The sequence below is a fragment of the Trichoderma aggressivum genome (genome assembly GCF_033847375.1).
Source record: "Trichoderma aggressivum f. europaeum strain CBS 100526 chromosome Unknown scaffold_008, whole genome shotgun sequence".
In the NCBI taxonomy this organism is placed as follows: Eukaryota; Fungi; Ascomycota; class Sordariomycetes; order Hypocreales; family Hypocreaceae; genus Trichoderma; species Trichoderma aggressivum.
Window position 1 is genome coordinate 68,787 of NW_026946374.1, and position 22,578 is coordinate 91,364.

The window sequence follows — 22,578 nt, forward strand, 5'->3', positions numbered from 1 at the left end:
ATATCTTGGTTCCCCTATATGCAATCGAATTGGCCAATGACGAACGCGAGATCAATGACCCAACGAGTCATTCGTACAAGTGCAAATTACGGCAATAAGCCTGTAATGTTACCGGGACAAATGCCAAAACAACTTCAGCTGATCCTTCTTCACCAAAACGCCCACTTCTTGTTCTTCTTCTTCACGTCTACTTCCACCAATGATTCGTGGAACGCATCCTGGTCAGTGACGCCTCTCATGGTGTCGTTTGAGGATCCAATATGATCCATGTGAGAAACCATTCCAAAGGCTGGCCTGAGCATGTCTTCAAAGACGTTTTCAGCCTCAAGCTGGTCGGTATTCCACATAGTCTTGTCACCATACTCCAAGTTGACATTTTGATCAAAGTGGCGGCGCAGACGAGAAGACGTTAGGCTCGCCTCAAAATATTTCTGCGGCAAAGCACTGTTCAGCGAAGTTTTGGGGCAGGCAAAAACTCGAACTGCCTCTGCACCCCGTCTACCGCTGGACAGGCTTTCTTCCATTGAATAGCTCATCGTGACTGTGAGGACACTATGATCTTTCTTCTTCCCGTGGCGGTATCGGGCAACTCGACGCATGGTGATGGCTTCAAGTTCGCGGGTACCATTGTAATCTGGATACTGAATCTTCACATCGCCCTTGTGATCGACCCTGCAGAAGAAAATGTTAGCTTGTTGCACACGCGCTCCTTTTTCCATTGACTTACAAGATGTCCATCTCGTCGACTAGAGACTTGACGTAACATTCCAATGCATACTCAGGCTCCAGAGCCCTCGACCGGACGGCGCGCGCCTTCATATCCCAAGCTCGTTGGGGGCAGTGAAGGTGGATTGCAAATATTTCGTGGCGCGGACCCCGGACTCGATATTGAAACTTTTGAGCGTTTAATTCAATAATGATGGACTCTTCGCCTCTTGGGCCAAAGTAGGTGCACTGGAAGTCGTACCAAATCTCCTTCTCAAATAAATTCCACGGGGTTTCACCTGGTGGCACAATGCCAACCAACATATTGGCATCGCCTTCCGATGTCGATAGAATAGGAGAGAAGCCAATACGGTCTTGTCGGAAATTCTCGCCATTCAAAAGGTCAGTCACATCCTTCGTTGCAAACACCGGGCCAGAACCAGTGTGGTTTACAATGCTCGGGGCCATTTGCTTTATATATATGCGCCCAAAAACGACTTCCAGGGAAACATAGCCCGACGTCAACTCAAGGATTTGCGACATTTTTTTAAGCTGATTCTCTGCATCTCGCAGGACATCGCTCTTCTCTTGCGGGACATCCCAATCGTTCTCACGGCAGTCCTCGGGTTTCGGTTCCTTTGAACTATCACCCGCTTTAGAAGACGACGCCACCGATTCCATTGAAGGAGTCGGATGGGGTCGACTAGTGCTTGCATTTGCATTGGCAAGTCGTGGTGGCCTTTGAGCTGGGGCATTCGGATACCTGGCAGCATCAGCATATCGTAGCTGTGGCTTCGTCTGCTTCGTCTGCTTCGGTGACTCTGGTGCTGCTCCAAGCACGGGAAAGTTGGAGTCGAACTAGAAGAGAGCATTTTTGTCAGTGTAAATTCATAGCTTTGCCTTGTCTTTTGGACTTACTTCGGCGTCAACTCTGGGCTCCCTTGGTGTCATAGAAGTTGAACGCGCATTTTGATCTCTAGGGGCCGGTCCCTGGTGGGCACTCAGACCAGTCCTTCTAGGAGAACGAGCTTTTTGAGACGAGTTGATGATGCTACGGCCGCCTCTCTGATTCATGGTCTGAAAAAACTCTTTCGGCTTTTCCTCAATTAATCCAAAGTCAACAAGATCATCAGCGTCGTGCTGCTGAGTGTCTGATAATTTGACCAGATCACTTGTCCAAATACCCGTTTGAACACTCTCCTGAGCTTTGGTGGGAACATTCGTCGAGTTGTGCTCACGAGCATCCATCAAACCAAATCGGGCCATGCCACCGGTATAAAAATGCACAGGGGCGTGGTCTTGAGCTTCTAGGGGATTGCTTTCCGTCACAATGGTAGAAGTTTCGGTCTCAGTCTCAGTCTCAAGCTCAGATGGTTCGCAACTTTGAAGGTGAGTAGAGGGAGAACCCTCATAGACAATGTCCAAACTGTCTGGTTTTGGAGGCGAATGATGAGCCTGCGGAGCCTGCGATTCATCATCATCTAGCCATATGAGGTCATCGGAACGTTCAAATCGCTCGAGCCGGATGATGTCTTCATTGACTGCTTGAAGGTCCGCAACTGTGCTTCGAACCTCACTGCCGAGCTTTTCATCTTCACACGGAACCTCCTCGTCTGAGTCATTGAGAAAGATGAGAAGATCTTCTTGGCCGTTGTCAGACGCCGCAAACAGACGTTGAGTTGTGCTCTCCAATTCTTCTAGGCCTGATGCAGGGCCCGTTGTTGTTGATGGCTCATATATGTGGGAGTACTCGCTCTCGGTAATGGCCAGTCGGTGCGTAGATCTTACGAATGTATCCGCATCATGCAATTTTGGAGACAGCTGAGCCGACGATAACGGCTGTTGGTAGGCAAGAAGCTTCTGGTCGTCGTGTAGCTCTTGATTCTGTGCTACTCTGTAGTCATTGTCCACAGATACAGGGGAGGTTGGCTTCAGGTGATCGTCTGCCACCGAGTGATTGGGGACACTTTGACTGTTGTGCACAGGTCCACGAAAGGTATTGGATGCCCTTGTTTCTGTTGGTTCCGGGATCGGTTGATCCTTTGCATGTTTCCAATCATGGAATATTTGAACCTTGGCGTTCTTTCTCTTGGTAGGCAAAATGTAACCTTTGAAGGCATTGAATGCCTGTCCCACTTCGAGCTTGGGCGTATCTTTCAGCGGATAAACAGTATTATCAGTGGTCCAACGACCAGCTCTATCTCGGGCGTGGATCCTTATGGTAGCCGCATTTGAGAGGTACTTGTACTCCTCCGCAATAGCCAAGCTGCCGGACCGAACGGCAAAGGTTGCCTGGACCAACCCAACATGAGACATCCATCTGTATGTGAGTTTGGTTGCTGCGGGTCCCTCGAGTAGAATGAGGTGCGATGATACCTTTGGTTTACTTGACTGTCTCTCGTTAGATATCTTGGTGTTTGCTATGGCTGTAGCAGAGCAGAGAATAAAATACGCACCAGTAGATTCAGAATCGTCTGAAGCCTTCGGACCGCCCTATCAACCAGATCCATTGACTGCCAGGATCCAATGTAGATAAGATTCTCCCTTAGATTGTATGACATTTCACACGAGTTGTGAAATGCAAAGTCTCCAAAGTGGTTGGGCGCGTTATCGGATTTCGAAACGTGAGAGAAAACGGACAACAACGTATCGATAGAGACTCCAGTAGAACTCTGTAACCCTCTCCACACTGATTTGAATGGCATTTTGGCCATGATGAATGGAAACCTGTACTCCTCGAAGTCTTGATGAATGTCGTCTCCAATAGATTTGAAGACGACCCATGGGATTATGAGAGGCTCATTGGTTTCCCTGGAGACGACGTCTGGGTGATATGTGCCCTCACGCACATCAGGATCGACTACGTTAAATTCCAGTGGCCGGACCTCTTGATTCAGGAGCTGGTTGATAAGACACTGGATGACATCGGAGACTCGGGTCTGATACTCAGTCACCGTGATGCATTTGAACCAGGGAATCTCCGGCTCATACAGTATCTCGATAAGTTTATCCTGAAGGAATAGTTAGTGGGGTCTCCTACCAAACCAATATACCACAGAACATACCTGACAGGCCGATTGCGCAGATTCAATAATACGCTTGACGCCTAGCGGGAGCAGTGGAGGGTTGCAGGTGATGTAGAACTCTTCGACACCACAAGACCCAGGTGATGGGTTCGGCGCTGCCAATAAGGCCACGGCTGTGGATAGTGCCGCCGCATCGTACTCGGAGTCTCCGCAAAACATTGTGACAAAACGTGCACAAACGACAGTTGAGATATAAGTAACAACAGCCTGTGGCTTCTGATCAGCTTTTATATCTTGTAGACATTCCCATGCAAAGCAGAGAGTTGCTGGTATATAGGCATGGAGGCGCCTCTGTGCCTAGAAAGAAATCGCAATAGGGAATTTCCAACTTACCTAGCATTCAAGCCACACTCGAGGTACAATCAACTGTTCCTACCGCAGAAATCAAGTCATAGAAGCTTCCAAAGAAATCCAGAATGCACCTAAGCGACCTCTGGAAATGAGGCAGGTCAGCAGGGAACCGAAGCATCAACACCCAAATCAGTGTCCAAATAAACCCGGCTACGCTCTTGCACCGAGCCGGTCAAAATAGAATACAAAAGAAGGACCAACGGATAGGAAACACGAGAATACAAAGACGAAGGTTTTATGCCATTCTCGTCATGTGCTGATGGAGGCTGAGGCTGAGCTTGTTGATTGGCAAAGAAGAGAAAGAGGAATGGGGAGAAGAGGAAAAAGGAAGAGAAGAGGAGGAGTATGGTAGATAAATAAATGAATAAATAAATAGTGCCCGAGAATATTAGGGTTGTCTTTATAGAGCGTAGCACAGCATCTGCCAGGTGGGTGGCAGCTGCGAGGGAAAGTGCAGCAGGCACGTGAACTCCTGACCGCTTTGCACGAGAGCAATTCACTGCAGCTTCAATAGCTTCAATGTTGCCTGTAAGTGAATAATACAGGTAATTCTATTATTCAGAAAAGCATAGAAATATGTGAGTGTGCAAATAAGAGAGTGTGAATAGGAGAGTGTCATCTAGAAGTGGTGTATGCATCTTCTGTCGAGGATTGTTGATACAGCTTATTCACAGCTGTATTTTGCGTAATTGTGTCACTGTAGAATTACTGGATTCAATAGCAGTAGTAAAGTATATACTTCATTGGTATTTGATCCCTATTTCCTCAATGCCACATCTGGTGGCTACAAAAGTGTAGCAGGTAAGACAAAGACGCATCAACTCACTGTCTGCAATACACCAAATCACTCAGCAATGACTCAAGAGAAACAATAGCAAAATCCGCAAGTCAAGTCTTAATATATGCATTCATATTCCATATCTTGCATTCTCTTAATCCACAATGGCTCCTTATTTATCATTTATCTATATATATATATATGCAGTGTACTATAACTCTCTCGCAGCCAAGCGTAATCTTATTCTCTCCCAGCTCCGTATCGCTCTGTTCCAAAAACGCAAACAACAGACAATAGCGCAAGCATGGTGGAGAGATTCTACCGCTTTAGATTTCTTTTCATTCTTTTTCTTTGTTCTTTGTCCTTTGTGAAAAAAATGCATCCAACGCCAAGTGCATCACGAAAGCAAAGGCTTCCTAGCATGCAAAATACAGAAGAGGAGGGGAAGAGAAAACAAGGGTCGGGGGGAGGGAAGAAGACTATCATATCCTGTCCAAAGCCAACTGACCGCTCTCTCTATGTAATTAACAGAAACGAATGAAGAAGTAGTAGGGAGAAAGAAAAAACACAAGTTGAATGGAGGGAGAGAAGGCGAAGAAGTAATAAAAGCAATAAGCAAAAAGAAAAAAAAGAGAGGGTGAAGGGGAGAAGGCAGGAGAGAGAGAGAGAGAAAGTGGTATCATTATTTAAAGTCGCTGTAGCCACACATGGGTGGTGGGAAGTGGGAAGCAGAATAACATAAAGCAGAAGAAAGAAGAAGAAGAAAGCCATGAGCATAGAGTCCCCCCGTAAGAATGCACCGACAGTTTCGATATAAAAACGCAAAGTGGTTCCAACGCCTGAATGGAAAGGAAAAATCCAGAGGGAAAATATGGCCGTGATAAGAGGAGAGAACAGTAGAGACAGAGAGACGACGCGTGGCACAGGGCTGTGATGCCATCATGCAGCTTCACCTTCACCTTCACTCAGCGCCTTTGACGTTCGCCTTGACGTTTAGCGCCCATCTCAGCTTGTCCAGCGTCTCCCTAGACTCTTCCAGTATTCTCTTCTGCTCGGCTTCCGTCTTCCTGGCGTTCTCCTTGATGTCCTTGAGATTCTCCTCCTGCGCCTTCTTGTACTCCTCAAACAAGCGTGCAATGTCTTCCTTTTCGCGCCTCAGCTTCTGGATGTTGCTGTCCTGCTGCTCGCACAAGTCTCGCAGTGTCTGGATCTTATCGTCGTCCGACTTGCGCTCGTCAACGATGGTGGTGATTTCGGTCTTGATCGTGGCAATGGCCTTGTTGACCTCGTCGCCCTGGTCGCGCCAATGGGAGGAGATGGCGTTGTACCGGCCTTCCATCAGCTGCGCGTAGCTTGTTGCGTCGTCGGCCTGCGTTTTGGCGTCGCGCTTGGCTTTTTCCATTTCGTCCCTCCAGTTGCGCTCCAGCTCTTGAGCCACCACGGCCTTTTTCTTCTCCATGTCGACCGTAGCCATGAGGGTTTCGACCTGGCGTTCTTTTCTCGCCAGCAGCGTCTTGGTGACGTTTGCTTCCAGCAGTCGGCTTTCGTAGTCGCTGACCATGCGCTCCATCTTGTCCTCGACCAGCTTGGCCGCCTGCTTGGCCTCTTCCGCGCGCAGCTTCTCAATCTTGATCTCGCGCTTCAGGGCGTCATTGTCGCTGACGAGCTTGTTGATGACTCGACCCGTCTTCCCCAGACCGGCCTTGCCAATTGTCGAATCCCATTGCGCGCTGTCCTGGTTGTCGAGATCTCCGTCTCCCAAGCCGCCGTTCTCTTCTGGCGGTGCTGGAGTTATGACTCTTGGTATGGGACCGACGACTTCGATGGGGGCCTCAGGCTCAGGCACCTCAGGGACGGTGGTGTCGAGATTGGGTTTCGGGGATGGCGCCTCCTCGATGGTCCCGTTGGACGCCACGGTGGACAGTCCGCTAGCCCTGCTGGTGACGCTGCTGGACAGCCCGTTGCTCTCGGGGCTCGTCTCGGATCCCTCGAAACTGGGCACGCTGCGGATCGTGGCCGTCCTGCCCAGGACCTGAGCCTGCTTGGAAACGGAGGCGGCGCGACTCGGCATGGCGTTGACGGTGCCGGCAGAAGCTGGTGTTAAGGTTCTGGTGCCCGGTGAATCATCTAGCGAGGGGCGCGCGGGATTGGAGGCTGCGAGGGGTGATTCGCATCGGCGGTCAGTCAATCAATCAATCACTCGATCCGGTCCAGATAGCAGAGATGAATCGGGGGGATGTTTGTTTGGTGATGGATGTGGTTTGTGGTTTGTGCAGGGCAGTGCAGTGCAAGTGTACAGGTACAGCACAGTGCAGTACGAGCCAGGTACGGAATAGGCGTAGTAAGCAGTCGTGTGTCCAAAATAAGGTACAAAGTGTCATGTGTAATTAAGAGGTGGAGCTCGTTTTCGCGTAAATGAGCAGCAATGCGATGCGTGCAACGCGCTCATTACATGGAAAACCGGAGCCCGGGAGAGGCGAGGATTTTTGGCGTCAGAGTGCAGTGTACATAGCGATCAAGGGGGGAGAGTAAATAGTCCGTAAAGAGGAAATAACAGTGGCAACGTGAACTAACTCTTCATACCTTTTGTGCCCTGCAGCGAATCCTGGTGAATGCTGAAAAACTGCTTGTGAAGGCGGCGAAGGGCCATGTCTGTCCGCAGCCTTGCTTTGCTTTGCTTCTTTCACTTCGATTCTCTTCCGTCATCCAACGTCTCACACGAATGAATATGACGGAAACGGCCGTGTTTCGTTTACGCCGCAAGCACCGCTGAAACCGCCAGCCCGATTCCGCTGTCTTCGAGTGCCCTGTGCTTCTGTATTATGAGCCGGGGGAGCGGCAAGGGTAGATGAGATTGGTGATGTAAGATGAGCAGAGCTGGGGGGGTGCAATGTTTGACGATCACGTATCAGAAGAGAAGCAGCAAATGTCAAGTATAAAAGAAGAGAAGAGAAATAAAATAGAAGAGAAGAGAAGAAACAGAATAGACGAGATACGAGCAAAACAAATTAAAAAAAATTCACGTCATGCCATGCAACAAAAGGGCGGTCTTTCGTTAGTTAGTTGGCACTTTGCACACGTAGCTATACCGCCTCTCACTAATAAACAAGGGGAAGCCCCCAACGGCAATGGACGGCATCCAAGGGCATCAACACAAATGCTGCCACCGCTACCAATCACAAAGAAGCTGGAGAAAAAAAAAAGCAAAAACACAGCAGCCCCTCATCCTTCGTTGTTTTTTTGCCGTCTCTCTCTCGCCTGTCGTGTCTCTGCCGCCTCTACTCCGTATGTCTCTCTCTCATCTCTACTCGGCCTGCAAGAAAACAGGGTCAGCCTGCAGGGCTTCACGTGTCGCGTGCATTGTGTGGTGCATTGTACTCCGTAATCGTCTGCAAGTCGTTAAGAAGGATGCATCCATGCATGCATGTGAAGGGGCTGGCCAGGCAACGAAGACGTGCGCAGCAACTCCAATGAAATATCGCCAACGTTCGTTATTCATCATTGGATGGGCGTATGATGTAACTGCACGACGAACCTTGGAGATGCAAAATACGGGGTAAATCACAGTAACATTGATTGACCGTCCAACGCCGCGCCGTTGCTTCTCCCTGCATTGCCAATGTCACTTCGGTTTTTTGAACTGACGGCTTCTTTGTTAGCGAGAAATAAGCTGCAGGGTACCCCATTCAATCCATCGACGAAGCTATTGGGGACAAATCTCGCTTCTCAGGCGGCGTGACAGTAGAACCTCGGGTAGATGACGCATGAAGCCGGATACAGCAGAGAGGAATAGCATCTGAGACAGGTACGGTAAACAGTTCTCATGATTGTGGGACGAATAAAGGGAAAAATACTGCAGGTAATTGAGAGGTACAATATGTTCCTGTAAGAGGTAGGTAATAATGGTGTTGTTGTCCAAATACCCAGCTGCTGAGTATTTATTTAATTGCCCACCAAACTCTTCATCTGTCGTGTGTGAATCTCATGCAAAAATTTATCCTCACCCCCTTCGTCCAATACACTGAGCAGTCTCCGTGTAAGCCATCCCTATACATACACATCTCTCTTATACCCCGGATATCCGCGCCATCTTTTCTCATGTTCGCGTGGCGGTCAACGAAGCGCCTTGCCCCATTCCATACGGCAGATTCTACGCCGCTATACGACTCAGTAAAGTCCCTCTATGTTGTCCAATCATCATCTGGCCATGCATTCTGTGACGATTCCCTCCCAAGTTCGAGCCAAGACTTTTTCTTTGTCTTCCACAGCTTCTTGCTGCCGAGCCCTGTCATCTTTCAAGATGTTGGTATCCCATCTAGCACCCTCCCCTAGTCATTCCATAAGTAGGTACATCGCCATCGTTTATGTGGTAATGGCAGCTCCTGCTGGTGCTGGTGTCGGGCTATCATTGTTTTCGCGGTTTGTTGCATTTTCTATAAACAGCGGCCGATATTTGCTAAGATATTTGCCGGCCATAGCCCTAGCATCTTCGTCTGTTCCCAAAAGTCAGCTCTGCATGCCCCCGACCTGGTAGACGTATGCTCTAAACGTGGTAAAAGGGAAGGAGGAAGAAAAAAAAAAAGGGAGGGGGGAGAAGCAACGTACAGTCTGTCCAAATATCTTGAACCGTATCCAGAGCAGCCTCTTTGATGGGAGGCCGCATAATCACCAAATACAGCAAACTCGTCAACGCCAACTGCGTCACGCTCGGATCTCGACACATGTGCTTCACGCGAGAAAGAATCGCCCGGTTCAGCTCGGGAATCTCGCTCAGAAACCGCGTCAGCACCTTGTCTTGCGGGTGCAGGTACGGGAGAAACCCGTCGATGAGCCGCAGCGTGCACTTTTCGTAGTATAGCGGATGGTCGCCCCCGGCCTTTTGCTGCACCTTGTCGTTGTACCACTCCTCGCAAAGCCATGATACCGCGACGTCAATGTGCTTTCGGAAGTCTTCCATGATGTAGTTGTAGAGAATCTCCCTGATGCCGTTGTTGAGGGACGACGGCCGGCTGGAGTCGTCTGCCTCGGCCTTGACTGATATCTCCTCGAGCCCTGCCGATGACCGTGTTGCGAGACGTGCCAAGATGGTCATCCAAGAGTCCCTGCTCTCGGAGCTCGCTGCAAGGCGGCTGAAGCCGGCCTTTTGCTTCTTCGTTGCTGGTTCGTCTAGAGACTTCATCATGTCCAGCACTCTTGTTACCGTGCCATTGCCCGCGTTGAGGGCCATCTCTGGCGTCAACTGCTGCGGCTGGGGAAGGCTGAAGGACCTCAGCCCCAACGTGTCGTCCAGGCTTATTCTGGGTTCGGCCACGGCCGGCGCCGGGGCGTTATCCAGCTTGTTCAGAATCTGCTCCGTATCCTCTGCCTGGTAAAAGTCTGGCTCATAGTCGTCCTCGTCCTCCTCGACACCCAGAGGCGCGGTGTTTGGATTCAGCTCCGCCGGAGGGCTATTGTTCAGCATCTCCAGTCGGCCGCGAACGCCATCTACAGCCTTTGCGAGGACCTGGGCGTCCAACCTAGACAGGGTATTCACGGCAATTCTGGCTACGAGGCTGGGGGGGACCTGAGAGACGTCGAAGAACTTGAGTCCATCGTTGCCAATAAGGGTAAAGACATCGGCCAGGCTATGGGGGCCTGGGCCCAAGGAGGGGATCTGGATCTGGGAGGCCTCGATCCGCGGGCGTTTGGCATCATATCCGTCTTGTGGCTTGGGCTCCAGGGGTCGTTTCCGGCCAGCACTGTCGAAGAGCTCGGCTACCATACGCATTGTGCCCTCCACATGCTGCTGTATTCTAGGCACGATTGGGTTGTGAGGGTCTCGCTTACTCAGGTGAATCAACAGCAGTCGTGCCGTCTTTTCCATGGACTTGATCATCACCTTGGTCTTGGGGGTCAGGGGTGAGTTGGCGGCTTGTAGAGGGTTGAAGTTGAGCAATGCATTGAGGATGCGACCGGACGTGGCAGGGCGAGTCCGCACCATGATGGACAAGCAGTTCAAAGTCGCATCTACAAGAAGACCATCGCTAAGCTTGGTGAGTATGGAGCCAATCCTCGTACTGGATCTGAGTTGGAACTTACTTGTTCCCCTGTAATATGCTCAACATGCGGTCCAACAGCCCACTTGCCTCTGCCTCGAGAGTTCTAGGATCGAGCGTCTGGTGATTGGGCGGGACTTTGTCCAGAGAGACATCCAGTCCGCCGCCATACTAGAAGACAAATCATGTGTTAAGGAAGTCTACCTTTTTTTTGGTCCAAGAACAGCCGTCATTTCTTACCCTGTGTTCAGCGCCCGAGGCAACGCTTTGCGCCAGCACCACTCGCTGGGCAAACTTGATGCAGCATATCCTCACCGTGGGAGGGACATTGTCCCACAGCTGCAAAATCTTGTGCTTGATACTCACCATTCTCTCCCACGTCACCGTGTCGTAGCTGTTGTTGATGCTGCGATGGTGGCAAAAGTCAGTTCAACGATACGTTTTCTTTTACAATGGGAAGAGAAAGAAGCCACCGACATCCACCTCATGGCCAGCGGGTAGATGCTCGCTGCCGTCTGTATCACATTCCTCAGGACCTGTGCATCACCCTCCTGCTCAATCAGCGACTCCAGCGTCGTCAACACGTATGGCTGCATCGTCTCCTTCTCGGAATTGGGCAGCGCCGGCGTGGCAAATGCCTCGGCCAGGAAATCAGTGACCCATCGCCGCAGCTCTATCGGCGCCGTGGGCCCAATGATGGGCAGGATGCCTCTGACCACGCTCGGATAGTACTTGACGTCTCCCAGGACGAGCTTGCGGGCATCGTTGAGCTGGCGGATCTGGTCTGGCACAGAGAGGGCCGACGAGGAGGCCATGACGTCGACGAGGCGGCAATGGCAGGCAGATCGATATGGATATAGATGGTGGTTATCTCTCAATGCGTGGGACGAGCGATGGGCACGAGCGAAGCGGACGACATCAGAGGAGGGGAGAAGAATGCAGAGTGCAGATGCAGATGCAGCATTTGAGGTCGCGCGACAAACAGGCTAGGCTACTGGAATAGTATCAATCTCTTTCTTCTAGTCGATCGTCATGCCCTGCGCCAATCTCCCACACCAGCCACCACAAGTTCTTGAAGCTCGTGACTCGGAGTCGCAGCAAGTCGCGCCTGTCGATATGGCGCTGCCGAGGCTCGTCGTTTGTCGATGTCGAGATGCTTGGCGAGCCGGTTTCTTTTGGTGAGTCGCAAAGGCAATGCAGATGGGCGGATTCGGATTTGCTGGTGCTTGCGGGAAGCTCTGCCAAAAGGTTTTGGCGACGGGAACGTGACGCGGGTCCCAAAGGTGGCAGATCCCTGGCAGCAGCAACTCGTCAGAACTTTTTGGCTCTAGGCCAAGAATCCGGCTGGCTGCTTTTTCGAGGTACCGACTCGGGCGGCTGGCTGCTAACAGCATTGCCTTGAATGCACGGCGGATGCTGTTTAGCCGGAGAAGCGCCGCCAAGGTCCGTTTCTGCGGCTCATCCCACTATCCGGCGCATGATACGATGCATCTTGTGGCCTTGGACAAGAGCTTTGCTGCGACATACTGCGGAAAACATGTACAGCTCTCCATATCGAGCAATGGCGTACGTCTCCCATCTACAAATGCTCGTTCAATTTTGCGAAACTTCAATTAACAGAATATTTGTTCCAGATCCCATACCACCTACTACGATCGGCGCCTGCGACAAGGCCCTGCCCTTGTCCGAGCGAGACGGCCATATCTCTTCAAGAATGCTCTGACCGGCCTTGGGCTCTTTGCGCTCGTTGGAGGCGTTTGTAAGCTGATGGAATATCCAATCCCCGATTCGCCCGACCACAATGACTGACGCTGTCTCTTCTCTTCTCTTTACAGACTGGTACACCATCAGCGCCGTTGGGCAAGACGATTTCGAGGATGTCAAGGTTCCGGATGCGCCTCGACAGGCGTCCAAGGCGAAATAAATACATGTATACATACTTATCCATGAAGGGAGACTACATTATTTACGACAACGAGATGGGGGCGTCTGGGTGTTGCAAATTACAATCCGTCAGCTAGCATCGCTGTGTACTATTACTTTTTTAGACTTTGAAAATGGGCTTTGTCGATTCAAAGCCGCTTGCCTCTCCTACTTTATACATCACATGCCACAATCAGTTAAAGCCGCAATTGTTCAAATAATATTCTTTGCCTTGAATATGTGTAGAAAAAAGTAATAATACGAAGAAACAAGCCGCCATTTCTGTACAATGAAAGACTTCCCATCTGCCATGCAAAGACAATCCCGTTGCCGCCAGTGTCAACCTCCCGAAACCTGGCCATGATAAACGCCGTCAAATCTTTATTACCAGTGTAACCATCCTTGAACCCTTCAGACCAAAAAAAAACACGCATAGACAAGAGAGAAGATGAAAAACAAAGGGCCGCACTTCCTTTTACAATGAGCCGACAACAAGCCCTAATCTTGGGTATCATTAATGTCCGAACGCAGAAATCCTCATATCACAGCCCAGCTACGCGGGCCCTTTACCTGAACAATATGCATCCCCCCCCCCTACACCTTTCCAAATGGAAAAGCAGGCACCTCCTAAGCCGCTGCCGTTTTTGACCCGCGACCAAGTCCCGAGATGCCGCCCATTTGCTTCATTTGGTGAGATGCTGGGTTCAGGATGTTCCGCGTTATTTCGGGCGATTCGGATAATCGTGCGGAGAGAGCAGGCGATCGAACTGCTCCCGGGCCATCGAGAGCTACCTTGAGATCGTTCGAGGCGGAAAGCGCATTTTGTGGCGTCCGACCAGCAGGGACGGGGATGGCAGGCTCAGGGCGAGCTTCCGCCGAAGCTGGATGGTGCTGGTAGAATTTATGAGAGGAGTGATTCGGGTTTGCCCAAGGCGTGTTCTTGACAAATTGCTCTCCCGCTGGGTCAAGACGAGTCAGGTGTGGTGGTTGATATTCCTCACGGATCTGACTTATCGAGGGCTTGTGCCGCACACGCCGGGTTTGCTGATGGCAGGTCAGCAAATGTGAAATAACGTTTACGCAATGGCCAGCTGTAGTAAAAGTTTCGGACTCACTTCCATCATGGCCAAGTCAGCTTCCAGCTCTGATGCGGATGCTCCTTGCAGCTCCGGTCCGGCTGGGAAGCCTTCGTACTTGGCGAGGCCTGCGAGAGTCGACACCTCTGTGTTGTAGGCAATGGCGTTCCTGACACGCTGCGAGGGATCCTTTGGGAACAACAGGCCGTAGTCTGCCAAACTGTGCGCACTCCGCCGAGCACTCTGCACATCGTACCATTGCCTGTTGAGAGCCTCCAGAGCATGCTCTCGCTTCTCTCGGATGGCCTGAAAGTATTGGCCCCAGATTTGGGCCTTCTGTGCTACTGCGCGCCGCTCAAGGGCCTTGAGTCGGTATTCGTGCTCAGTATTGATAGCCTGCAGCTTCTGTTCGAGTCGGTCATCAAGGCACTGCTTCATGTTGAGGTATTCAGGATGTGTAGGCTCTGGGGCATGAAGCGACTGCTCCTCTTCTTCGAGCCTCTGTAGCCTATCCTTGTAAAGCCTGCAAAAAAAAAAGTGAGCAGAGCGTCGTCGAGTCGTCGAACAAGATGGACGGCTTACCTGTCTCTGAAGATGCCGAACATTTCCTCTATCTGAGTCCAGTCTCGATAGGCAGCTTGCTTCTTTTCTACTAGTTTGTTTCCCCCCTCAAATTAGCATGTGTATGATATATCCGACTGATTTTTGGGAAGCTTACGTTCTTCAAGATTTCTCGCCGCAGCGTCAGTCTCTTCGTCAGCTTCGGGCTCTGCCTCGTCTTCCTCGGGGTGATCGGCCTCGGCCTCTTCCTCCATTGTGGGGTCTTGCTGCTCGTCACGAACTTCAGCTCGAGCTTCGCTGTCGGCATCATCCGAGACGACCGTCTTCCGCTTAGAACCGGTGCGTTTCGTCTTCCTTGTCACTTCTGGAAGCTCATCCTCTGCCGGTGTGTCTTGGGCCGTGGCAGACGCCTCATCGTCGTCCCCGGGGGAGCCGCGTCCGCTTGCCGGGATCGCAGCCGGTGTCGCGTCATCTTCAGCAGCTGCGGGAGGATCGTCGCCATCTCCGTTGGCAGCGGAGATTGATCCGGTGCGTTTCCTCGCCGGCTGTTCTAGGTCTAACGGGTGTTCGGCGACGGCAGATCGCTTCCGCTTCCTCTCTTGCGAATCGCTCCGGGCACCTTCATCCACCTTCAAAGCCGTCGGCATGGGCTTTGTCGGCGATTCGTTGTCACCAATGTCGTCTTCGTCTTCGTCTTCATCGTCGTCCTCGTCGATGCGGCTGTCGTCGCCTGAGGCAGAGTCATCGCCGCCGTTGGCTAGCGCCCGGCGGAGCTTGCTCGGAGTGTGCTCAAAGACCTCTCCGTCATTGAAGTGCCCAATTCCGACATCACGGTGTCTCTGTATCTGCGGGGTGTCGTAGAGTCTCAGGGTTTCGGCTTCGGTGTCGTTGGCCTCAGAGTTAACGTCGGACGCTGCGTCGGAAAGGGCGCTGTCAGAGTCTGATCCGCCGTGGTCGGTGGCACGGGCGTCTTCAGGACCGACGCTCCGGTTGTCTCTGTCCAGATGCATGTGCTCAATTTCTTCGTCGTTGGCATCTTTGTCGTCGACCTCGCTGAGCGGGCTGGAGATGTTGCTGTCCTCGAGATCGCCGCCCGTGGCCACGGGGGGGAAAGCAGCCGACGCCGAGGCCGTCGCTGCCATTGTGCTGCCGGTAGCGCAGAGCGAGGCTCTTGAGCAGACTGCTGAAGCAAATCGGCCGTCGAGACGAGGGCGGCTTCAGCTCTGTCGGTCGACAGTCGGTCGACAGTCGGGTCAGAGGACCGGGCGCGGACACCAGCACAAAACAAGGTCGGCTGCGAAGAGTTTGAGCGGGCGCTGGGAGGTGGGATCGGGGGCCGGCGAGCGGACGAAGGGCAAAACGACGTGATGCAGATCCGCTGGCCAAGCTGAAGCTCAGGCCGTGTCTGGACGGTCTTTTTGTCTCCGTGACGGGGTCGTGGCAGAGAGGCCGGAACGGGCTGGGAGGGGAGAGGAAGAAGGACAAGGTGCCGCTTCGCGCATCTACGAAGTACAGCAGGTATCGGCTGTGACCTTACAGAGCGCTGCACCAGCCGCCTGCACAAGCCCCGACAGGCGAGCCAGGCCCTGGAGCACTGGAGCGGCGCCCGGGCGGTGAATCCTGGCGTGGCAGAAACGCGGTCATCTGCGGGCCTTTGGGGCCAGCGAGGCCAATGACGCATTGTTCCGCTGAAAGCCCGGCGGCGGGACCCAAATTTTTTTAGAGCTTGCTGTGAACTTTTCTGTCGCTTCCAGTGGCTCCGTCGCAGTTTGGCGAAGCGCCTGTCCAGCGTCTCTTTTTTTGTCGAACCCTCTCGCTGCAGAAACAGGTGCAAAATGGCCAAATCGTGAGTATTTCTGCAATTGAGGGTTTTGGTTGATCTTGCTGATTTTTTTTGGTGCAGAAAAAATGCGCTGGCCGTGGCGTCCAAGGCCATTGACCCCACGCTCGATGCTCTGTTCGCCTCCAGTGTAAGCATTCTTTCTTTCTTTTCTTTTCGATCTGATCAGAGCAACGATTGACGTATTTGTTAGGCTGGCCCTGTGAATGTTCCCTCACAACCTCGACTAGGAGCACCGCAAATCAAGAAAGGCTCAAGCGCTGCCAAATCAAACGACGAAGACGGCGATGACCAGGGCGACGATGAGGTGCTCTCTGAAATCAGCGAAGAGTTGGACTATGGCGACGATGACGAAGAAGAAGCAGGCGACGACAGTGCTGAGAATGAAGGTGATCAAGACGGCAACGATGAGGATGCCATGTCGGTGACATTGGAGGCGACTGAGACAGAAGAGAAAGTCAACGGCCTGGAGGAAGCCAAGACGAAGCGTGACAGAAAACGCAAGAGGAAGCAGGACAACGACGACCTTGAGGGCAAATATCTGGCCAAGCTTGCGGACAATGACGAGACTGAACCATCTGGTAAGCGCCTAAAGGGAGATGACGGGGATGCCCAGGATGGCGCCCAAGAGGACGACGAGGACGAGGTGCCCGTGCACGAGTCCCTCACGCAAGAGAGCAAGCAATCCGAGGTTGAGAAGGCCGCTCGGACTGTTTTCTTGGGCAATGTTGCCACAGAGGCCATTTCATCCAAGTCAGCCAAGAAAGAGCTGATGAAGCATCTCTCCTCGGTTCTCGACAAGGATGCCTCGCCGCCGCAAAAGGTCGAGTCTCTGCGCTTCCGGTCGGTGGCCTTTGCTACCGGCTCGATGCCCAAACGAGCGGCCTACATTACCAAAGCCTTGATGGATGCCACCACCAAGTCCACAAACGCATATGCAGTCTTTTCAACTCCCGCGGCAGTTCGGAAAGTCGTTGCAGAGCTCAACGGAACCGAAATCCTCGGCCGTCACATCCGAGTGGACAGTGTTGCACACCCAAGCCCAATGAACCACCGCAACTGCGTCTTTGTCGGAAACCTGGGCTTTGTCGACGACGAAACTGTTTTGAACAGGAAAGCCGACGGCGAGACGGTTGAAAAGAAGCGCAACAAGGTGCCTTCCGATGTCGAAGAAGGCCTCTGGCGCACTTTTGGCACCCAGGGCAAGGTTGAGAACGTCCGTGTTGTGCGTGACTCCAAGACCAGAGTGGGCAAGGGATTTGCATACGTGCAGTTTTATGTAAGTTGTCCCTCTCGCCCGGCGACGAGATTCCCTCTTACTTTTTCACGCGGTTGCCTTGTAATCCCGTTTTTCTTTCTCACTCTCTCTTTTTTCCCTTCTTGTTGCTGACTTGGCTTTCCAGGACGCCAATGATGTAGAGGCAGCTCTTCTTCTCAACGGGAAAAAGTTTCCCCCCATGCTCCCCCGTCAACTCCGTGTAACGAGAGCAAAGGATCCGCGCAAGACGGCCCAGGCTGTCGAGCGGGCCAGGTCCAAGGCAGATGTGGCCGATGGCGCTAGCCGCAGCACAAAGTACAGGGCCAAGGCAACTCCAGAGCAGCAGGCCGCCGCCGGACGAAGCCGCAAACTGCTGGGTCGGTCTGCGGCTGCAAAACAGCGACATCCGGGTAGGAGGTCGTTTGCACCGGCGGCAAGGGACGGTGAGGCGGCAGACGGGATCAAGACTCCCGAGGCCATCATTTTCGAGGGCCGCAGAGCGTCGTCCAAGGATGGGCTTCCCAAGGACCTCAAAATGGGCAAGAAAAATAAGAAGAAGGCGGGCAGGCCAATGAGACCGCAGAACCGCAGCGCTAACCGGGCTGCGGCGTGGAAGAAGAAGTAAGAAGAGAAGAGAAAAATCACCCGAAGAAGCGAGCCGGAAGAGAAAATCGACAAGACAATGCAAAATTGAAGAAGAAGAAAATCCTGGGGGTGGCCGCCCTGCTCCAGGTTAAGCAACGGGGGGTGATGGAGTGAGCGAGTTGAGTTTGAGTGATTCCCTGCCTTTGCTTTGCTGGCCCTGGGCCTTGTAAGAGGCAGCACTTTGGTATAAGGTGCCAAGTAAGGTATAATACGGGCCTGTTTTCTGTGGAAAGGCGAGTCGGCTTACTCATCACATGAGAGGGCGGGCGGGCCGTCTTTTTTAAAAAGTGTACATATCAAAAGTCGTTTTTTTTTTTTGACTGCGTTTCCCCCCTCCTTTGGGAGCCCTCTTTTTAATCACTGCCTGCTGCCTGTCAGAGGGTACCACGTATCTAATTTTTTTTAAGTCATGGATGTCATTGCCGCCAACTGCAGGGCAGAGAAAGAGGAGAAAAATCATTGGCGTTTGGTAGAAGTGAAAGAAGATACATGTAAAAAGGGTTACAGGGTACCTCGCCGAGTGCAACATGTGAATGCTCTGAAGAGTACATCTATTACCTGCAGTGGATTTATATGTCTACCAAGGTACTCGAGTCTGTGCATGATGAACGCTGAATACCGCCTCAAAGACTTAATATTAGCATCCAACCTGTAAGAAATACACATTGGCCCTGTATCGCCACCTTGTCAAACCGATGCCACGTCATTCAAACGAAGCCCTGCATCCAATGACAAAACCTGAGTTGTCAGCATAACTCGTACATGCATGTATCTGCCAAGGTACGGAGGCAGCAAGCAGCATGGATCTTGAATCCGTTGTAGACACGCACACGGCACACGAGTTTCTCTCCTCCATTCATCGATTTTTCTTCAAAATACCAAGATGACTAAACTACTAAGGTGTCCCATCCCTATATAGCCACTCCCAGGCCTCCTCCTTTACAAAAATTTGTTGAATATCATTATGTACAACGAAAGAAAACTTTTGGTGTGATTAGAGGTATCTTTTTTCTCTCTCGCATGCTTGCTCCCAAACGTACATTTCCAGCAAAAGAAAAAAAAAAAGCAAAGACAAAAGAAACAGAAAGCAGAAGCAAAAGAGGGGAATGATGGGGGGCGGTCTCATCTAATCAGACTCCAACACGACCAATTTTTCTTCTTCTCTTCTCAAGCCCAAAAACCTCCATGAAAATAGCAAAGCAATCTCTCCGTTCGTTCAGTCATTGTCCAAGCGGTTCGTAGGCTTATCATGTCCGGTTCATCAAATGAACCGCATCTAGTATTCCATGGCGGTATCGCCGTCAAAGGAGTCGGTAGCAACCTCTTCGTAGTCCCTCTCCAGAGCAGCGAGGTCCTCTCGTGCCTCAGAAAACTCGCCCTCTTCCATGCCCTCACCGACGTACCAGTGTACAAAGGCACGCTTGTTATGCATCAGGTCGAAGTTGTAATCCAGTCGTGACCAGGCCTCGGCGATGGCGGTGGTGTTGGAGAGCATGGAAACGGAACGCTTGACGGGAGCAAGGCCGCCCTCCGAAGCGGAGACGGGAACGCTCATGGGCTTCTGGTAGGTGATTCCGACCTTGAAGCCTGTGGGGCACCAGTCGACCATGTGGAAAGTGGACTTTGCCTTGATGGCGGCGACTGCAACGGTACAGTCACGCGTCACGACGTCACCACGGTACAGCAGAGCAACGGCCATGTATTTGCCATTCTGGGGGTTGCAGACGACCATCTGGTTGTTGGGCTCGAAACCTGAACATACATCAATACCTCGGTTTCATACTGGGGGGAGCAACAGGGGTGACTTACACTGGAAGGTCAGCTCCTGAATCTTGAAGCTCTCGTGAGAGCTCTTCTTCGCGGAAACAACAGGGGCGTAGCTAATCAGGGGGTAGTGGATGCGTGGGAAAGGAACAAGGTTGGTCTGGAACTCGTTCAAGTCGACATTAAGGGCGCCATCAAATCGCACAGACGAAGTAATGGAGCTGACAACTTGGGCAATGAGGCGGTTAAGGTGGTCAAACGAAGGACGAGAGATGTCGAGGTTTCTCCGGCAAATGTCATAGACTGCCTCGTTGTCCACTAGAAAGGTGCAGTCGGAGTTCTCGATGGTGCTATGGGTGGACAGGACTGCGTTGTAAGGTTCGACGACGGAAGAGGATGTCTGAGGAGCAGGGTAAACGGCAAACTCGAGCTTGGTCTTCTTTCCATACTCGGCAGCGAGGCGCTCGAGCATCAGGGCACCAAAGCCGGATCCAGTGCCGCCTCCAAACGAGTGGAAGACGAGGAAGCCCTGGAGTGAGTGACAGTTGTCTGCAACATTGCATTCGTCAGCCCTCCATGTTGAAACAAGCCGCCTCATCAACACTCACCAGTAACACGACGGATCCTATCCATGACAGTGTCAATCATCTCCTTTCCGACGGTATAGTGACCGCGGGCATAGTTGTTCGCCGCATCCTCCTTTCCGCTGATCAGCATCTCCGGGTGGAACAGCTGGCGATAGTCGCCCGTGCGAATCTCGTCGATGGGAGAAGGATCCAGGTCGACAAAGAGGGACCGAGGCACATGCTTGCCGCCGCTGGTTTCGGTGAAGAAGGTATCGTAGGAGCCCGGATCATCGATATCCTTGGCGTTGGGGTCTACGCGACCATCATGGCCGAGGCCGTGCTCAAGACAGTAGCTATGCGACGACAAAAAAAGAAGATTAGCATCACGAATCAGATGCGCTTATGAATCTTCGCGCAGCAGATGGAAGGGCTCACGAACAGCTCCCAAGCTGCGTTGCCGAGCTGGACACCGGCCTGGCCGACGTGAAGATGGATAATCTATATGCGTATCGTGTTAGCGATGTTGTTTGCTGGGGAAATCGCATGGCGTGGTTGAGCGCAAGTGACGCATCGCGAGCGCAAATCTAACGAAAAAGTGGGATGATATCATAACTTGGAGAAGAAAAAAAAAAGCAGAGAAAAAAACATTCGCGCACGCAACCATAGAACTGACCTCGCCCCTCATTTTTGGATAAAAGATGTTTCGACAACTAACACTCGGTAGAAGAAAAAAGCTGCAAAACAAAGGGTATCCAAATATAGGTAGACAAATATCAGGCAAAGAGGGAATTCGGCCTGGGCAGAAAGGATCTGGCGATGGCTTGCCAGTGGAGGTTTTATACAGTATTTCTGGTATGTGGGATTTTCTCTTAGCGGGGGGGACGTTTCTTGGTTCTGGATCATCACCAGCTGCCAGGGACCGCTTATGCCGGGCCTGACGAGAGGTACCTGCATGCACAGCCGTTTGGCGCTGGCAGACGAGGTCCAGCCTGTTCCGCGACGGATAACAAACAACCCGCTAAAATAGCGCAAGCTGGGCAGAAAAAGCAGAGAAGCTCGTGGGCTGCATGTTAGAATCTCGTCCCATGGCCCAAAGCGGCGAGAAACAGGGTGTAAGTGGCGGCCCCCCCTAAACAAAGTTGAGCTCATCCACCACCCAAAAAGAAAGACAGAAACCGGGGCTGGGGAGGCGTTGCTGACAATTTTGTCTCGGATAGCAGGAGATGAGCTTATTGCTGCAGAAATTGCTGGAAAACACCCCGTTCCGATCCATAACGGCGAGCGTAGGCATCGACATTCTCGCGGGCCGTTTTGTGACTGCCTAACTCTAGGTAACTACAATTTCAGATGCAAAGAGTCGGGATTCGGTGGGTCTTTTTTCCTTTTCTTTTTGTTTTTCCTCTTCCGAGGCCATTACTCACCGCGGCTTTGTTTACATGAGGTTTCCGAGTTGATTATCCATCGGCCGGGCTGTTGGTTGTTTTGTTGCCGGATTGCCGACACGAGCCTTGGATGGATTGGCGTTGGATTATAAACCCGAGCTGGAAAATCAAATCACACGCGAGCACTACCTACCTTACCTGACCCTTGTCTGACAGTCCCGAACAGATGGAACCGCTAAAGTCGGATGCTGGGTGCCTACAAGCACGAGGAGCATGGATGTTCCAGGCATTGATGCATGGTTAGTCAGATCATCCGTGGGCCCCGTATTGGGGGCAAATGCTAGAGGCGCTAGTTTGCATCAATGGCATCTCGTTTCTTAGCAGTTGTAGTTGTGATGTTTGTGCATAGATGGATGAGTGCCTTTGTGTTGCTGCGGGTAATAGTTGAACCTTGATGACAGACAACATGGTACATACACACACTCATCTTTGCGACGAGTCATTATTACATAGGTAGATACTGACTGACTGTTCAAGCGCCTTGAATGCTGCCTAGCCTTAACCCCTAAACTCCATCCATCTTCTCCCACTCTTTTGTAGCCCCTTTC

The 22,578-nt window shown here is 51.8% G+C and overlaps 7 protein-coding genes across 7 annotated transcripts; 2 read left to right on the forward strand and 5 right to left on the reverse strand.

Annotated features, from left to right (window-relative positions):
* Window positions 1-149: 149 nt before the first annotated feature.
* Window positions 150-3,950, reverse strand: Triagg1_2876 (uncharacterized protein; the record flags this gene model as incomplete). Its single annotated transcript, XM_062897105.1, has 5 exons — window positions 150-672; window positions 728-1,563; window positions 1,624-3,096; window positions 3,162-3,716; window positions 3,771-3,950. The coding sequence occupies 5 exons, from the start codon at window positions 3,948-3,950 to the stop codon at window positions 150-152; spliced, it is 3,567 nt and encodes a 1,188-aa protein (XP_062757943.1).
* A 1,931-nt stretch (window positions 3,951-5,881) lies between these two features.
* Window positions 5,882-6,991, reverse strand: Triagg1_2877 (uncharacterized protein; the record flags this gene model as incomplete). Its single annotated transcript, XM_062897106.1, has 1 exon — window positions 5,882-6,991. The coding sequence occupies one exon, from the start codon at window positions 6,989-6,991 to the stop codon at window positions 5,882-5,884; it is 1,110 nt and encodes a 369-aa protein (XP_062757944.1).
* Window positions 6,992-9,282: 2,291 nt separating this feature from the next.
* Triagg1_2878 (uncharacterized protein) lies at window positions 9,283-11,770 on the reverse strand (the record flags this gene model as incomplete). Its single annotated transcript, XM_062897107.1, has 5 exons — window positions 9,283-9,413; window positions 9,526-10,943; window positions 10,999-11,126; window positions 11,196-11,361; window positions 11,433-11,770. The coding sequence occupies 5 exons, from the start codon at window positions 11,768-11,770 to the stop codon at window positions 9,283-9,285; spliced, it is 2,181 nt and encodes a 726-aa protein (XP_062757945.1).
* A 746-nt stretch (window positions 11,771-12,516) lies between these two features.
* On the forward strand, window positions 12,517-12,879 carry Triagg1_2879 (uncharacterized protein; the record flags this gene model as incomplete). Its single annotated transcript, XM_062897109.1, has 3 exons — window positions 12,517-12,521; window positions 12,590-12,714; window positions 12,791-12,879. The coding sequence occupies 3 exons, from the start codon at window positions 12,517-12,519 to the stop codon at window positions 12,877-12,879; spliced, it is 219 nt and encodes a 72-aa protein (XP_062757946.1).
* A 626-nt stretch (window positions 12,880-13,505) lies between these two features.
* Triagg1_2880 (uncharacterized protein) lies at window positions 13,506-15,657 on the reverse strand (the record flags this gene model as incomplete). The annotated part of the gene is made up of 4 exons (XM_062897110.1): window positions 13,506-13,922; window positions 13,994-14,477; window positions 14,537-14,564; window positions 14,673-15,657. 4 exons carry the CDS (start codon window positions 15,655-15,657, stop codon window positions 13,506-13,508), a joined length of 1,914 nt encoding a protein of 637 aa, XP_062757947.1.
* Window positions 15,658-16,350: 693 nt separating this feature from the next.
* Triagg1_2881 (uncharacterized protein) lies at window positions 16,351-18,238 on the forward strand (the record flags this gene model as incomplete). Its single annotated transcript, XM_062897111.1, has 4 exons — window positions 16,351-16,361; window positions 16,419-16,485; window positions 16,549-17,634; window positions 17,759-18,238. 4 exons carry the CDS (start codon window positions 16,351-16,353, stop codon window positions 18,236-18,238), a joined length of 1,644 nt encoding a protein of 547 aa, XP_062757948.1.
* Window positions 18,239-19,534: 1,296 nt separating this feature from the next.
* Window positions 19,535-21,273, reverse strand: Triagg1_2882 (uncharacterized protein; the record flags this gene model as incomplete). Its single annotated transcript, XM_062897112.1, has 5 exons — window positions 19,535-20,010; window positions 20,068-20,571; window positions 20,631-20,941; window positions 21,028-21,086; window positions 21,262-21,273. 5 exons carry the CDS (start codon window positions 21,271-21,273, stop codon window positions 19,535-19,537), a joined length of 1,362 nt encoding a protein of 453 aa, XP_062757949.1.
* Window positions 21,274-22,578: the final 1,305 nt, after the last annotated feature.